The sequence below is a fragment of the Ornithodoros turicata genome, chromosome 1 (genome assembly GCF_037126465.1).
Source record: "Ornithodoros turicata isolate Travis chromosome 1, ASM3712646v1, whole genome shotgun sequence".
Taxonomy (NCBI): Eukaryota; Metazoa; Arthropoda; class Arachnida; order Ixodida; family Argasidae; genus Ornithodoros; species Ornithodoros turicata.
The window spans coordinates 18,206,560-18,225,137 of NC_088201.1; the positions used below are offsets into that span (position 1 = coordinate 18,206,560).

The 18,578-nt window shown below is 42.0% G+C and overlaps 1 protein-coding gene across 3 annotated transcripts in view; it reads right to left on the bottom strand.

Annotated features, from left to right (window-relative positions):
* Positions 1-920: 920 nt before the first annotated feature.
* Positions 921-18,578, bottom strand: part of LOC135377560 (triple functional domain protein-like) — an 83,008-nt gene continuing 65,350 nt past the window's right edge. Inside the window, exons 43-52 of one of the 3 annotated variants that reach the window (XM_064610077.1) lie at positions 17,805-17,871; positions 17,621-17,733; positions 17,380-17,539; positions 16,166-16,258; positions 15,354-15,488; positions 15,010-15,195; positions 10,342-10,525; positions 9,221-9,266; positions 6,593-6,673; positions 2,273-2,387 (exon numbers count right to left, since the gene is read on the bottom strand). In XM_064610077.1, coding sequence (XP_064466147.1) covers positions 6,640-6,673; positions 9,221-9,266; positions 10,342-10,525; positions 15,010-15,195; positions 15,354-15,488; positions 16,166-16,258; positions 17,380-17,539; positions 17,621-17,733; positions 17,805-17,871 — 1,018 coding nt within the window. In that variant the 3' untranslated portion in view covers positions 2,273-2,387; positions 6,593-6,639. Of the gene's footprint in view, positions 2,388-6,588; positions 6,674-9,220; positions 9,267-10,341; positions 10,526-15,009; positions 15,196-15,353; positions 15,489-16,165; positions 16,259-17,379; positions 17,540-17,620; positions 17,734-17,804; positions 17,872-18,578 lie in introns of all 3 variants that reach the window. The other 2 variants (XR_010418126.1, XM_064610076.1) reach the window with 2 other exon arrangements.

Here is an 18,578-nt window from a genome sequence, read left to right on the forward strand (position 1 = left end):
TGCTTGACGAAAAGTTTCACTGGTGTTTTTGCTAGATATTCTGACAGTAAAATACTATCCAAATCTCAATGCCATTTTCTTTCTCTGTTACAACTTTTACAAGTAAAGGGAACAGCTGACTTCCCTAACAAAGTGTCCAGCTTGATCTACTTTGGAACCATCGCCTTACATGAACATGAAATCAGTTATTCTTAGTAGTACCCTACGACATTTTTTCGATTTCAGTGTGTTAGCGTGAAAAAAAAAAAACTTTGGCTGGCACGGGATTTTGGGGCAGGCCCGAGCCCATGCAGTGCTCTAGCCCACACGGCCAATGGCCATGATGAGTTTGGGAGGAGGACAGGTATCAATAAGTTTGGACAATGCAGTCGCTTAGAGTGCGAAATAAAATAAAATGCAACAACAGAGTGTCTACACAATGGTGGTATACTTGATCGACACTAAAAATGAAGCACTTGAGCATGCTTTAATGCAGGATATACCGTGGATGGTGCCTAACAGTACTTTCGTTCTTTCTGCATACTTTGTTTCAAATGGAATATTACACATATACAGCCCTGCTCCAGGTATTGCCAGCATATTTGGTAAAAACTTTAAAACCCCCCAGTGCCAAGGAACACTGCACTGGGTGGTAAAGTTCTTACCATATATGTTGGACCAACCAACCCACATCATCTCAGTATTACCAGCTATCTAAAGTGAACGTCTGTACATAGATTTCTTGCAACATTTGATAATCCCATCTATTTAGTTAATGTCTGTTTTTGTCTTCCAACTACTGACTACCAGCTGACTGCATTAAATCTATGTGATACTCTCTTCTTGTAGGCATGTGAGTAGTCACATCCACTGGCCAACAGGCAGGAGGAGGAGTTACCAACAGCCAAACTTGGATGTGAGTAAAGGCATCATTGCAAACATGCAAGTGAATAAATTTATTATAAAACCATTTGTCCATAAATACTGACTAGTGTTTTATACAGTCTTTATGCCTTCCACCCCATGGCTCCATTTAAGTAGACGCCTTTATTGTACAGCTTATAATTTCACACTATACAAACAGACCATTCCCCGCAGGTGTAAAATATTATGCATCTCTGTAGCCTGCATCCACACAGCCTCTCGTAAAATGGACAACAAAATGTGCCTGAACCATTGCTGCAAAACGTCGCGTGCCCCTTTAAAGACTTGAGAAAACAAGCTTAGATGGCCACAGTTACTGCTCAAGGAAAGAGTGAAAGCAACTGCCAGAAACACTGCATCACATTGGAAATACTTGCAGGCTTCAGAGCTCAAGGTACTGTGTTTTCATGTAGTCTCACATTTCTGAAAATCAGGGTGGCCAAACATTATGTTTCTAACCAAACTATGGACCCAGCAAGTGTGACTTTCCAGTGGTTTGGAACAATGACAACAGAAAGGTTGCCTTGAGGTGTGATCGCAGAGGTGAAATAACAACTGGCTTGTCCCGACTTGCCCAATATTCTTGCTACTTCCTTGGGCCCTTGTACACATTCATCAAAACTTGTGTGAATGACATGAACAGGAAAGATAACTAACGGTGGTAGCTTTCACGCTAGCATGACAAAAGTTTGTTCAGGTCACATCAAGCGTAATGCCAAACACAAATAGTTGTTCCTATATATCGAGCCCTGCAACATCCCAATACATTACCACTCTCATATATACCTATGTACAATTAACACTCGGGGCTGGCACCTGTATGCCACCAATACATGCATCCTAAATGTAACGTATTAGTGGCAATCAAGACCCCCAAACCATGCGTGTTAAAGTGGGACACGTGGACATAAAGACAGCATTCACTTCCAGTGTTATGTACACTATGTACAGCACAGGGAACAAACTTTCAGCACGTCTGCATAGCTATCGAGTCTCTCTTGGTGAGCTCTGAGCGAGGTCAGTCGTGGGCAACCACGGGGCCCTCAGGCCTTACCGGACGTGTTGTCTCAGACCAGCGGCGCCCATCGCTGGGGTCCAGTGTTGCTGCGCGTGTAGCAGAGTCCAAGCTGTGACTAAAGCACAGGGGGGGCTCTGACGCCTTGGCCGCCTTGGGACGCAGTGTATTTCGAAAGCCCTCGAAGAAGTTGCGCTTTCCCTTGCCGGGGCTCTGCTGCTGCTGCGCCACTGGGAACGAGTGTTTGCGCTGCACGTCCTCCGCTTCCGCTGCACCTCGACTGCCACCGCTCGTTGTGGCCGGCCGCAGTAGCTTTTTGTCCCGGGCAGGTTGCCGCATTGACTTGGACGTCAGGCTGGGTACACTGTCCGACATCACTGAGCTACGCACCGATTTATGGGCAGCAGCTGGGTGGGATAGTGTTTTGCGCAGTGACGGGTTCCACAGGGACCCCAGCTCAGGGGCAGAACTGCAATGCCACATGCATAAACACGAGTCAGTATACTTCTTAATATTGTTCCACGGCACACAGAAGGGTCAGTGCAGGAGCGCTAGTGTGCTTTTAACCACTGGTGCTTAACACAACAATGCAGCGGCACATTTAAGTGTGTTACTACAACAGCTCATTCACGATACCTCCCAAAATGGGGGCTCAACAACAAGTTCTGTTACATGTGCAATTCAAAGGAAACAGTGGGACAGGAAGTACATCCAGATGCATGAATTTTTATTCGAGATATCTGGTTAGAATGATCACGGTACTAAGGATATGAAGTAGAACTTATTGGTTTTTGTTTGCTTTTCTTTGATGTGGACTGAATGTGCTTCCAAGAATCTTTATACATAACCAAGAACGGTGTTCCCTTGAACCATATTTCTTTATGCTACTGTAATCAAATGGTATGTCTTATGGATAACACTAGAGTCACTAACTAAGCTTCGCTTCAGATCATCGACACTGACGTCCAAGGGAGAGCAGGGCCACCATCTTGTTTCCGCACCATACCGGTACCATTCCCATTTGAGGATCAAAGACGGCTAACATAATGCTCCCCGTGGGAGAGAGAAGCATGTATGATTGTTGTGCAATAATCCATGCATTCTCAACCGGAGCGTCCCGAGGTAGTCCGGGTGAGCTCAGGGCCGTCAGCCTTGATGAGCTGCTTGCAAACAAAAGGAACATTTCACCCGCGCACGATAGATGGCATCATGCGCAAAAGTGCTCTGAAGTGCGCGTGGGTAGCTTGGTTCGGAAACAAGGTGGCGCATGCTCGCTCTTGGAACTCAATGTCGATACTCCGAAGTGTAGCTTATTTAGTGACTCTAGATAACACCAATTAGTCTTAGATCCCCCATGAAAGACGCATTACTGGAGTTTCGCTGAAGCATCACAACACTTTTGTTGTGTACTACTGGTTAATCATTTCATGCAAAGTACTTAAATACTTCTGGAGTACTTCCCAAACGTTTCCTTATCACATGCCTTAGGAAGAACATTCTGTGGCTACAAATTGACAGATTAGGTAGTTACAAGTGATATAAAGCAGGGCTGTGCGAATAATCAACATTTTGAATATGAATCGAATATTTTCAGTATTCGTATTCGATTTGATGATTTTATATTCGTGGCTTTCGAATAAATCGAACATCTTCGAATATGCGAGATTTCCCGGATTCACGAGCCTTACGCGCTAAACCCATGCAGCGTTTTCCCGACGGGAACGCATCGTAGCGGTGCGTTCCGTGCTCGTGACATCAGCGTCACGCAAGATCATCAATCGTGTTTGCAAAGGATTTCTCGACGGGTTCTCGCCAGTCCAGCAGGATGCCCATTGTCCGGATCAGCTCTCTGTAACGTGCCTCCACTATCGAAACGCGTGCAATAGATTGCCGAAAGTTTACGTGAGAAACCCATATAGAACGTATCGACGCATGAACAAAACTTACACGATACAGAACTACGCAACACTGGCGCGCGCGGGTTGCATGCGCGTGTGCAATCGCTATTGGGGGTTGGTTTCGTTGCGCCGTTTTTGTGCGTGGGTTCGTGTTGCGCTCGCATATGTCGCCCGTCCCCATCTGACCGAGATATTGGAATGCTGCACCTGAACAAGGAATCAGTGTCAGGATAGTCCAATGACATGCACACCGAAGGCTGCGTGTATGTTATGCAGCGTGTAAACATCCAGACTGCCAGTCGGCGAAGGTGCGCGGGAGAGAGCACTAACGAGTAAATTGCCGGTGATGACGGAAATGCTTGCCACCAAATTCTCCAAACGCCAGCAAAGTTCCGCACCTGCGCTGCATGACCATATTGAACTACACTCCAGTATCTCGAGTGAATTTCTTAAAAGCTGTGAACACGACGGGTGGTGTTTTAGTCATCACATCTGTTATAAAGCGAAAGCAACCGCTGTCAAAGTGAGAGCAGCAGCAGATTTGATCCGAAAGATAGCTGGAATGATAGTACTCAGTGTGCATCGCATCTTTTTAGCATCGCAGAAGGTGGAAGCTCAAAGCTCCAATGAGAGCAGCAGTGCCTGGTTACAATTAGCCAAAAGGACGTAAGTTTCGAGAGATGTCGTGCCGTGTCTCTACCACCTGTCACGACATAACAGGGCAGGTTTAAGCCGACGGGACCAGCGTGATAGCACCGCGACTGATGCGCAGACGTCGCTAGTAAACCATAGCTTTTTGAGTCTGACCTGCTACCTTCTCACATCCACCATCAAGCTCCAGATGTTGCTGTTAAGCATGTGGCACATGACTTAGAGTCAATCCATAATGTGAAAAGCCTGAGTCTGGGACAGTCACAGCGCATCAAATACACTGTGTGCCCTTGAGGAACTTTACAATAGGCTCATTAAACTGAAGTTTGATGTGTACCCCACTAGTGGGAACACACCTGAAATTGTAGCAGCGTAAATTGTCTCGTGGGAGTGGCAACCTTTTTCTCATCCTTTCATAGTTCATGCTTCCCTACATACAGGGTGTTTATTTTTATCCTTTACAGAATTTTTCTAAAAAAATCTATGAGATCAGTACAGATGTCGTTTCTGCAATTGAGTTATACGGCCAGGTGGATATCCTCCAGGTGGACATAAGGAAGTATGCAACCACAAGATGACTAACCCAAAATTCAGCGATCAGTATTTCGCAGCACGCACCCTTTTCTGGATTTTTAAAAGATAGGATGGCTTTCAATGAGGATTGCCTCCCGTTCTGCTATCTTGCTTTTGCCCAGAATTCCCTAATTAAAGAGTTAATTAATGGATTTTAGGTAGTTAGTCATCTTGTAGTTACATACTTTCTTCCAGAGGATGTCCGCCTGGCCATGTAACTGAAATGCAAAAATGACATCAGTGCTGCTGTTATAGCTTTTTATAAAAATTCTACGAGGATAAAAAGACACACCCAGTATTTATGTGATTATCAAAATGTGGTAGTATGTGCTGTATGTGCACATTCCAGTAAACAGGGCTGCTTGAAGTCATTATTCGAGTCGATATCCATGTTTGCAATATTCATATTCAGCATTTTTGCTATTTGCACAGCCCTAATATAAAGTAATTACAAGACGTAAAGGGATAGATCCGTTGATCTTATACACAAGTTTCATTTTCAATATGGAAGCTATGATTGTACTACAGGTTTAAAAAAAAACAGGTTTTAAGAAATACATGGTTTTCAATGGAGAAGAAGAAAGGGTCAGGAAAAAACTTTGTTATGTCGAGGAATTCGCTAAATCGAGGTTCGTTATATCGAGGTTAAACTGTACATCTTTTACAGTTGTGAAAATGATATACACCCCCTCCGCACACAGACTGACTGGATAGTGACCATCCACCAATACCAAGCAGCCCCAGCTGCACCCATACATCTGGGCAGCAGAATTTTCACAGTTATAGTACTGTACCGTGTACAATAAATACAGTAAGTCATGGAGTGTAAGTACAATTAGTATGGAGAGCTACAAACTTGCTCAGTGTTGCATACACATTTACTATTTACTGCTGTGTTGCATGCAAAAGTTAAAACCTGGTAACTTTAGGAGATTTTGAATTTTCAGACATATTGAGATTTAAAAAAAAGTTTAAATGACCCAGTCCCATACTTGCTTTTGGCTTGGTATACATGTAGCCTGACAAATGCAAAAACGAAAAGTTAAACAATGTGGTAGGCCAAATGAAAAGAAAAAAGAAAACTTATGAGATCCAGGTTGCTCAGCATAATATCTAGACGCAAACACTCAATCACGCATTCAGGGCCGGTGCTAGGGGTGTGCGGGCCTGTTTCACACGATTAAGTGCATACTCGATATTTTAAAAAAAGCAATCCCTGGTTGAGGGCTTCGTGCGCGGGGCCTAAGGCGGTCATCTTACTCCCCCCCCTATCGCCGGCCCTGCACGCATTCAATACAAATAGTAAGAATACGCATGAGTGAGCACATACAGGTACAATACGTAATGGAGCTTCACAAGACGGTGTTGTATACCACTTATACTTCCTACTAACATGTGCAAATTGTTCTGTGGTGAATATTGCTAAATAAATAAAGCAAAAACAAAAAAAGCAACATAGTCAAGCAGCATACGTCAAACAAAGCACAAAGCACCAGAACAAAGCAAGCTCGGGGAGGATGATACACAGTAGTTGGCAGTCTTACTTACTTACAATTGGAATTGGAAGAATTGGGCAGTTTTAAGTATTTTGGAAGGAGATCAAATGTGGGGAGGTCTGCTCGGGGAAGGTTGCCTGGGAGTGCAAACATAAAGCAAGGGGTTAAGGGGACCACTGCAAAATAATCACTCTTGAGAACATAGCTATAAGGCCTCACTGATGTGGCTGCTACATGCACATGGTGAGACAGGGCTGGCACACTGACAACTCATAGGAATGTACTTAGAGTCTATACGCTACCACTTATTTGCTTACTTGCAATAGCCAAGACCACTTAAAACATTATGGTTAAGGTTTACGCATTGTGCTCTTATTATAGCTGTACAGCGCCGAAAATGTTCAGCCATTTCAAGCAAGTTATGTACTAGGCTTCTCGTCTGGAATAGCATATATTGGCAAAGGAAATCCCTATGTGACAATCCATCACTGGCTCATCCAACTAATACAACTTCCGAGTCCAAGGCAAAGGAAGTTGAGGTATGTCATCTGCATTAATTCGTGATGGCAGCGACTATTATTAAAAAAAAAGAAAGAAGAAAAACTATACTAAAAAAATATTTAAAATAAACACAAATAACTGAATATTACATACATGGTGGACTGCATTGTCCGCTAGGATTAGCAAGCAATGCCTTGCATGGCATAGTTTTTAAACTGTAGTGGAATACATGTTTAACTATAAAATGCAAACATAATTACATAGATAGTGATCTCAATGTTGGCTCTCCTATGGAGCACTGTATACCACTTAATCATTGCCCAATGCATTCAAATACCAAGCCTTTCTGAGAAGAGGCAGAATCTCCAAATTTCTCATGGTGATACACAATGCTATGCCACGTGCCAGCTCTGTCTGTGAGTCAACTAAATTATTTTAATTCAAACACATGAAAAGTAATAAATAGCTTAAATTATTAGGACCCAATTGCTTGATTAAAAGGATCAACAGAAAACAAAAGACCAGCCACCCAGAAAAGATTACCTGATATTAAGCTTGTTAGTTTGACACCCTCATGAAATTACATGCTGAGTGAATGAATTACAAAAAAATATGCGGTGTGCCTCGAGACAACAAGTTGCCATAAGTTATATAAGAAGAATATGATATGGAGGACACTGGTTACAAAGGGTTTGGTATTTCACAACATATCTATATACAACTGTTGTATATTTTGTTCACAGACCAGACCTCAAGAATAATTACATATTAGGTACAAAAACTATTTTGAAAGTAGCATTCACTAGAGGCACAACAAGAGGTGAATGATCTGTTAAAGTAACTTTCATGGGCCCACTTATGCACTTGCCTACTGTGGTCAAACTAACAAACTTATACTGTGTAAATAGCTCTTTCTGGCAGCTGCAAGTCTGCAGCAAAGAGATAGGGAGGCAGCAGTAACGAACCAATAATAAAGTGAGAGATAGGTACATAGTAAATCAATTGGCAAACAAATTAACTGTTTGCATTCTATTTGCAAAATGAAAAACAGCAGCAGCAGCAATAGATGAAATGAACTGATATGGAGCACTAAATTAAGCATTTTGCAGTGCAGTACAAATCAAAGTCACAAAAACAAAAACTGATGGCAATGCCAAGTTGCTCAAGCAAACTGCCGTTAGGCAAATTCTCTTATGGCTTTCTTAATGCTGCTTTAGCCTACATATTACATTTTGGCAATAAAAAGGGAATGAAAGGAAAAGCAATGCCAAGTGACAGGAAATTCTGTGAAACAATGCTCATCAAAATAAGCAGTTTTGTTCACTTGCATTTTGGAATGAACTACATAACACCTCATTGCCTAAGTAAAGACAAGCTTTTTAGGGGCCTGCAATCTGAAAAAAGTCTTCGGTGAATGGGTACAGATGGACTGATTATTCAATAAAATACAGAATATATTGGGGGAAGCACTATGCAGGTTAAGGTCACAGTGCATAGCTGAAACTGCCCTGTTGAGAAAAAAAACACAGATCTGGATCACACATAAGACCTTGTATAGCTCAGCTCGCTTCATCTTGGACTATGATTCGCAGGTCAGAACAGAACTGAACTGAACCAGATAATTTTAGTTAAAATCCTGCCTAATATACACTGCGAGTGATGCAACATGCAACTAAGCATAGCCTGATTCACACTGGCCACTGTTCAAATCACAATGAGAAGTAAATACATTTTTGACAGCATTTCAAAAGACATGCAACACTGCACATGACATAAGGTCATCAGCGGTTGCTTTACTTAGGAAATAACAACAACCCCCAGAAGACTTGGCTCTATGTAAGATCACACGCACTGTGCTGCTGTTTGAACCAGGCGCGGAGGGGTACCTTTTGTAAGCTAACTTACGGTCCAACGTTTCTGGCTGAGTATTTTCCGCTGCCCCAAACCCGTTGATTGGTTTTGTACATTTACACGACGTTAATATGCAACTCCGCTCCAGCTTTTTACAATATATGCAGGCCCCTACGATTTTTATCTAGGTATACAACTGTTATGTTCCAGAGAAAACGTGGTGGCGCTGTTTAAACCATTAAACGAACAAGAAGCCTACCTGTCTTACATGTAGGCGAAAATGTGTTTTCACGTGGCCTACGTAAGAGCCACTCGGGGGAAGGCATACTTACATGTCCTTCGTGAGCTCCTTCTGATAGGCAATGGGTGACTGGATGGCTGTAATAGTCTTTAGTTTAGTAATTTATACATGCACATACAGGGTGGTCCACCAACCATGATAGAAATTCATAGTAAATAACGTAGGCAATGGAGAGACATGCGGTCAATGGATTTTTTTTTCTGCCAGGAATATTTGCCACATATTGGTACCATTTTTATTTCATTTCAATTGATGGAAATTTAATTTCTTGAATTGAACTCAAAAATTTTCCCAAGTCAACTCAATGTTTTCTTTGTGGAAATGGGTTCCTTGTGGTCCTTTTACTCAGTATAACACCTGATAAGACACGTAACGCAATGATAACTGCTGAAATAAATTTGCCAAAAATCCGCAGAACTGAGTCCTTGGCTCCGCTTGTCGTCGTCGGCGTGCTTGGCTTGGCCTGTTGTCGGCTCTAGTTTGAGCACCAAAGTGCGATGAAAGGAGGTTACATTGACACGCCATAGGCCTGTTGCACGACGTTTGGGGGCGCCCTTCAGCCGCACATACGGCCGAAAGCGCTGTCACATATCATTGCCCGCACAAACCGTTCAGTTTCTGAATCATGTTGCGTCTGTACTGTGGGTTTCTGGAAATAAAATCCCCGAGCAAATTCTTTAGGGACTCGAACTTCCGGAAAGGAGAGGCGCTAATTAAGCACGTCTAAGGATTAGAAGAAGAAATTGACAGCGACGTGACGCTAATCAAGGGGAAATGCATCTCTCAAGTGAAAGGCAGCATCAGCTACAACGTGTCTTTGAACGTAAGTACAATTTCCTCATATCATTTACATAAAAGTGAGAGTGATCGGTAAAAAACCCTTTAGTAAGTCGTAAATCTGTATTCCGTTAGAGTGTAGCGCACCTCTCTATGTACTGCACGTGCATTTACGCGCACATGCAAATGCCTCCGCCGCATGTGACTTTCGACTCAGTCCACAGCATGGGCGTTCCCAGGATGGCAGAAAAAAAATCCCTTGACCGCATGTCTCTCCATTGCCTACGTTATTTACTCCGAATTTCTATCACGGTTGGCGGACAACCCTGTATACATACACATTCCATTTGGAAGGAGGTAACAAGTGAAACATACCTCTTAGGAAATCAAGTTGAGTTTCTAGGATAGCTCTAATATTTGAGACCCACTCAGTACGAGACTCCATGGATGGTGTCTGAATAACAAATGTGAGACCCTCTTGATGGGGGTCCTTCGAGCATAGTGCAAACTTTAGAGGATCACCATCTTCTGTGTGTTCATTTAGTGACATCTTATTAACCTAGAATGAAAAATGGTCTCCCTTATCGCAGGTATTCGATGGAAAAAGCAAATGACTAGGAACAAAGAATCACAACTACAATAGCATTTTGGACTCTCTCGAAGGTTTTCTGCTCATGACTTGCAGACAGCTGAGATCAAAGGAGATATGATGATTCCTAAAGGTGACCAAACATGAAAGCACCCACCGAAGAACGGTATGTGACAGCCCATCTGAGACATTTATGTACTGCTCCCGACATAGTTGTCTGAAATTGCCGATCAGTGGATCCGCAGCCCACGCTTCTTTGGTTGCCCTCCAAAATGTTGTGTCAATAGTCTATTTAAAGGTAGACCACATGGTGCGCATGTTTATTACTCGAAACGAATGGTGTTGCAACACCTGGAGATTTACGATGGGATAAACAGTGGTACACTAATTTCAGACAACCGTGTCGCGAGCAGTACCTGGACTTAGGTACAGTAACATGATATGTACTAATGCAAGAACGTCAATGTTGTGGTGCTCCCTGGATTTTCAGAATCTATGCTTCTCATGCAGGAACATCAGCACTACAGTTTACTATGGCACTATGGTATCACACTGGACCTCTTTATTATGTGTAGAGCCTGAAGTTTTCGGGAAATATTTTTTTCTAAATTCGGGGGGTAAAAATCGGGTAAATAAACACATGCACTAAATTCATGCGAATTCGGGCGAAAAAACTTCCAGTATGCTAAATTCAGGGAGAAATCGGGCTCACTTACTGAAACTAAATGTAGTGGTTTGGTACAAACGGTGATGTAACTGCATTTGCTGCCAAACAAGTAAGTTAGTGCATTCCTACAGACATCCCAGTGTGGGGAATTTGCCGGCTAAAAATCGGGTTTCGCCCTAAAGAGTGAACCTTCAATTCGGGGTGCAAATTCGGGGAAGAACCGGGTAAAACCCTAAAACTTCAGGCTCTAATTATGTGCTTATCCACAGCTAGTACCACTGGTATCAAAGTAGTGGATGTCGGTAAATTTCACAATGTTTTTGCTAGGTTCATAACAGCTGCGAGACAAAACGCTAAAAGTTTGGCATCTTTCAAAATGCAACCTAACAGACATTAAAGGAGCATTAAAGTGATATCCAACATGGGCAAAAACTGCTGTCATCTTGTAAATCGGCGTACGAAAAGCATTCCCAAAGTTCTTTCACTGCAGCACAATTTCATTTACAACATCACTGCCATGGCATGAGGTTCGAGCACTCTAACTGCAGACCACACCCCATCTAATGTGATGCTTATGAGGGAGAGCCTTCTCATTCGTTGGTAGAAAAAATCGTCTGGTACGAGAATGGTGAGCTGTTCCCTTGTTGACTGCTATTAATTATATCATGTTTTGTGAAAAACAAAGCATATAAGCAGCCTGCCAAAATCATATTATGATCACTAGAGTAATTATCGTGGCTTCTGTGCAATGCTTCATTGCACGTCTCCAACTGGGGAGCATCGTGTCAGTCATGTGATGCGGCATTCAAAGCAAGCTTACTTTCTGAAGCGTTTGCTGTGGTGCGTCTGTGCATCTCTCCGTTGTATTTGCTAATTCCATGCCACAGCAAAGTCTGTCTGATCTGTCTGATCTGTCGCTCATATTCACGTCACTGAAGACCTTTCTGATGCGACAACTCCATAGAGCCGCACACCATTGGGAAGAACTGGTATGTCGCTGTATAACGCACAGTTACATTCGCGACAACGCTGCACTACTTGTTCTTCCCGTGGTGTCAGCAGTTCTAAAAAGTCTAGGTCACTGTCGGCCTCCGGGTCCTTTATTTCGGACATCACGTAACCGAAGAGCATCAAGCGTCTCGGAAGCGGTAGCAGACGCTGCCTGAGCGGTGTTTGCTGACCGATGGTGGATCCCAGATCCAAAGAGGAGCGTTCCTCCCGCACACATCACGTGTCTTGTGAAGGTGAAGGAGGGTGTTTCATGCATGGCAGATTCGGGGGGGCTCTTGTGGATGTTGCGAGTTCGCTACGGTTGTACTGACTGTACGAAAACGGCTTTCGGGCGGCCAACATTCCATACCGACCAAAAACAGAAATAAAGTTGCCTGCTTCTTGAGTCTAGACCTTCCTAAAGTCTAGTCTAGAGTCTAGTCTAACCTTTAAAAGGTTTAAACCCATTGCAAAGTTGATCCTAATTTAAAATTTACCTAGTACAATAGTACTGTAGTTTAGAGCAATACCGTATTAACTCCCGTAATTTGCGCGCTTTTTCTCCCAAAAAAGTCTGAAAAGTTGGGGCTGTGCGGGAACGTTTGTTACGATATTCAAGCGCCCCAAAATTTTTAAATTTTAGTATGCCGGTCATACAGGCACTCGGTAGAGCCGATATTGACGTTATCACTGCATTGAGCAAGCACAAATTGCGTGGGAATGTTCGTTACGATATTCAAACGACGCAACATTTCAAAATTTTAGGAAGCCGGTCACAGAGCAGATATTGACGTCATCACTGCATTGCGCAAGCGTGAAAGAAGTACCCAAATACCGCTGACGGTCGGGAGGCAAAATGCCGGCCCACTACCGCCCATACACCGGTGAAATACGTCGAGACGCTGCTAGAAGACGCCGCTAGTCACACTTGACAACCAAAAGCATGCTATGTTCGCCAACTCTGTCATGTTGTGCAGTAAGGTTTGTCATAGCTTGTTTGTCCAGCCTTTCTTTCCGCGTTTTATAGTTTGAGTGACAGCATTGTCCATCGCGTCAGTTGACCATCACTCGAAAGTGTGCGCAAATCAAACAAAAGCACAGCAATATCTTTCGTAGCACTGACGGCGTTGCGAAAAGCAATCGCCACTGTCGCTGAGACGCGCGTGCCAGATATCCGTTCGCGAAAACACAGGTACACAAATTACACTATTTTTTGTTTTCTCGTAATTTTTAGTGCTAAACTAGGGGTGCGCAAATTATGAGATGGCGCAAAATATGCGAGTAAATACGGTAACTAAGTGATGTCATTACTATTCTGCCTGGGTAATTTCACAAGTAATGTTACTGTTATTGCCACATGTAATGTTACTGGCACTCTGTTACTGGCTCTGTTACTCTCGTGCCCTGTTAATGTTACTGGCACTCTTGCTGCTGTTATGAGTAATCCAGTACTTTTGTGCAAAATTATGCCTCCGTTCGTCAGTGCTATGCCTTATATGGTTTTGAGAATATGTAACGTCCATACATATAAATTTGCACCACAAGTTATATTTATATCCCCATAGCCCTAACTACGACGCTTGACCTAAAAGACTTCTTAAAATGTTCCCATCGCCGCATGAAGTCATGGAGATTTAATGAGAAAGATTATCCGCATGCATTGTAATGAAGCATACATATGCATACTGTGAGAATCATCATCAGCTGATGACAGTGCTAAGCAAACACAGACAGAAATAGTTCATCTTGTGCACATTTATACAAACTGTAAGATCATACTTGTACATATATTTGCAGCAGTTGGAATTGGTTGAGCCATGCACCTTATATGTAGGGAGTGACTTTTTCGGGTTAAATGCCTTTCCCAGATTGGGGGGTAAAAATTATGCCTCCGTTCGTCAGTGCTATGCCTTATATGGTTTTGAGAATATGTAACGTCCATACATATAAATTTGCACCACAAGTTATATTTATATCCCCATAGCCCTAACTACGACGCTTGACCTAAAAGACTTCTTAAAATGTTCCCATCGCCGCATGAAGTCATGGAGATTTAATGAGAAAGATTATCCGCATGCATTGTAATGAAGCATACATATGCATACTGTGAGAATCATCATCAGCTGATGACAGTGCTAAGCAAACACAGACAGAAATAGTTCATCTTGTGCACATTTATACAAACTGTAAGATCATACTTGTACATATATTTGCAGCAGTTGGAATTGGTTGAGCCATGCACCTTATATGTAGGGAGTGACTTTTTCGGGTTAAATGCCTTTCCCAGATTGGGGGGTAAAAATCGGGCGCTATTTTTAAATCTGTAATTCGGGGAGAAATCGGGCGATAATTGTGCCTTCGGATGTTATTGGGTGTTTTTGTTTCTCCTCTTGTCTATTAAGTCCTTTCCTAATCTCTCTTTTCTTTTCTTTTTTTGCGGAATCGTGACCTTCCAGCGGTAATCCCCGAAGGCATACACAGTGTTGACACACATGGGTGTATAGCTGGGAACGTAAGTGACCCATTCTTACATGTGTTACACATGGCGAGCTTTGTTCGTCATCAGTGGAAACGTCACTTGAGGATTTCATTGTGACTGGAATTCGGGGAGAAATCGGGTTTAACCTGAATTGGTCGGAGGTCAGTTCGGGGGGGAATAACCGGGCAGAATCGGGTTTAACCCGAAAAAGTCACTCCCTACTTATATGTCTAAGATGGAATGACCCTATGTCAACTGTTATTTTTCATAAAATGGTACTCTTATGTGAAGAAGATATGAAAAAGTTAAACAACATACCTGCAGATGATTCTTGTAGATATACACCTGATTGGAAAAGGGAGTTTTTGCGCCCACAGCTTCACTAAGTATGATGATTTGCTCAAAAAGAAACACTTGACGTTCGCGAAACTTGTTACCACTGGATGGGTCGCTCACAAGGAGTAACCCCTGTAGGAGTAACTTGCCCTGGGCAGTGATTTTACCCTGCACACAAAAAGCACATAAAGATAGGGAATAGATTAATCTTCTTGTAACTCAAGTGCAACAGGTACATTACAGCCTGCTGGTGGCGTGGTACTGAACCTCCCAGTGACTAAGAAGTGATGCAATTTCTTGCAGTTTAAGTCAGAATGCACACTTACATCAAAACCTTGTAGCCGTCCAACATTCATCATGTCATTGGCAGCTTTTGGCACAACATGCATAATATGCACTGCTTTTCTTAGGTCTTCCGCTTCCTTATGCAGCTGTGCCCTTTCTGTGTACCTTAATATATCCTGAAGAAAAAAAAAGGCTATAGACATCTTTCTTACCGTAGCACAAGTACTCTTGAACTGTACAGTCAATGGTAAAGTAAACATAAATGTAAATACAGTCGAACATCGTTAATATGACCATGACTGCTCCCAGCATCGTATTAACAAGGTTAGACTGTGTATTATTTACAAAAACAAAAAATGTGCTTGCAAAGTATGTTAAAACTGCAAATAGCTTTACAGGACCTTGGCAGGAGCCTTAGGCTTTAAGGGGTTCTGGGCTCTAACCCTGGAAACTGATCCCTGCCCGAATGTGCGAAGTTTCTGACTGCGATCGACCCGCTCTGTTATAAATCCAAAAACTTTGCGACCTTTCGAGTAGTCAAACAAATTTGACATGATGTGTAAAAATAGATTCATCACAGAAGTGCAAAAAATCTGACAATCTTCAGGAGATCAAGGAGAAAATAAAAAAAAGAATAAAACAAGAAGAGGCATTTGCATGAAGATCTGCCACTGTTCATAATCAATGCAATAAACACAGAACAACAGCTTAAACCTATAACACTGTTCCCATATGCATTCGCTAGATTGGGAAGATAAACAGTTAAAGGGTCATGGCCTAATAAGACAACTAGGAGGAAAAGGGGGCAGAATATTTCACAGAAGTAGAAAGAGGAGCTTAAGTAATGCCTTACTTTGAGCAGTAACTGGTATTTCATAATGCGTTGAACAGGCTTTATAAGCAAATCAGGCAACTGTAGCTTATGGCCCAACTTCTGACGAATTTCCTAAAAAGTATGTCATCATTATGATCACTAAATCAAGCAAGCCCAGCAACGTGGAAATAGTTTGCACGTACATATCATTAGCCAAACTATGATAGGACATGTAAAATCAGTCACGATGGGGGACTGTATTATCCACGCATGATGTACGCCATTCTAACTACAGCTAACGAATAAAAATGATGCGTAGTAACTATCGGAAGTGCATTGCAGGACGAGACATGAGCATGAAAGAGTGCAGTGAGTATTGTGTTGGTCTGGAGGCATTATGTGCTTTTTTCCGCCAATTAATTTGGGACAACTTTCACCGTCCGCAACATCCCACGATGTTAAAAAAAAAAAAAAATTAGAAAAAAGGTGCACCTTGTATAGCAGTTTAGAGCCAGTATCCAGACCAGATTTATAATACAAAGAGTGAAAAAGATATAGATCTGAAACTTGGTCACCGTCGAAGTAGTCCGCTTCCGAAGCCACAGATGTATCCCAGCTCTGTTTCAGCTGTTTTCGACTTGAAACATTTTCTGAGGCCGTTTTCAGAACTAGCAATGAGCTGCCTTGTCACACTAATTTGAATCTCCGAACATCCTGAAATAGTTTGTCTATCTAATATATTTTGGCTTTTGGAAAATGTAAAAAGCTGCCAGGGAAGTTGTCCCATGTGACTCAAAGATAGTCAACAAATGAAAATGCAGTCAAACGAACAAAGATTTCAGAACGTTTAGGAGACCGAAATGAATGTGACGAGGCAGCTATTCTCCATTCCCCAAAAAGACCTCAGAAATTATTTTGAACAGTCGAAACAGCGCTGGGCTCACTCTGTGGCTTCGGAGGGAGACTACTTCAATGGCGGCCAAGTGTCAAACCTAGCAACGTTTGTTTTAGTTTTAATTTAAATACAAATCCAAGAGGGATAGGGATACTCTTTAATTAGCCCTCGTACGATGAGAGGCCAGAGAGCAAGTACCGTAGAAGTGAACTAGAAACACTGTTTTCAGTTACTTATGTACACTAGAACAGAATAAAACGTGTAATTTAAAAGGTTTTAGTTTTACTTGCACTTTACTGTCACCAACTAGCACAGTAATTTATCTGTGAAACTTAGGGCTCAGAGCCACACAACTTACTTCAAAATATGTGTCGATGTATTCAGAAACTATGTACTCAGACTTTGGCTTGTTCTGACAGTAGACAATGTACATATTGAGCCTCCTTTCATAACGCCTAAATAATAGACCCAGCCTTTCTGGTTCTTCCAAGCACTTTTCGAGCTCCGCCATGAACAAACTGAAAGCAAGGAGCAAGCATATTAAAAATGTACACTAATCACAGATGAGATACTCAATGAGAATGAATAGCAGAACTTACTCGCGATGCCATTCGTATATTGCCTCTATGTTTCCAAATATTATTTTATCCTTCCCATTTTTCAGGTCTTCAGGCATGGCTATCTCTCCAGACCTCATTACTGTTATGTAACCCTAAGAGGCGTCAATGTTAATGAAATTGGGATCTTCAAAGCAAGGCTGACAGCAAATTCATGATATCTTACCTCCACAATGTAACCTAAGTCAGCAACGTACTGCTGCTCTGTATCAACAAGCTCCTTCAAGACAAAACTGAAACCAAAATATCAGATTAATCATGTTGGAACAGAGAAACAAAGTTAGACATGACAGTATGACCAGAACATGTGCTGTGGAGACCTGTTTGAACTGCTTCATTTGTTACAAGACGGCAATAGCTTGCATGGTTCCTGTCACATGTTCCACAATTCATAAGGGAGGACTTTTTCAGGTAATATCTCATATTCTCTGATGCTATTCCCCTAAAAATTTAATTACCATTAAAAAATATAGTATATCAATTTATCAAATATCTTGTTCAAAGTGTTGATTTCATGTATAAACACACTGCGAGACCCTGACTACCAACGCTGTGAAATTGAAAAAGAAATAATTAAATTATAAATTGAAATAAAGTAAAGCACATTAATAATACAAACTAAAAATTCAAAGTGCTTGATCTTGAGTATTAAGTTTCTTGGTTTACATTACACTCTCTAGTGTGCGACATATCACTCAGCCTCAGTTTTCAAAATGAAATTTTGCCTGTGGCTTTAAAGCTGCACATAATTTCTGCATAATTCCTATATAAATTTGAGTGATATGCAATGTTTATCCAAATTTCAGTAGAAATAAACTAGAAAGGAGTTTGCTATTAGGCAAACAACATGTACATTTCCCTCATCCACATACAGATAAGAGCAATAATGATGATGATGATTAGAGTTTTAATGGTGCAAAAGCAACTAACAGGTAAGAAC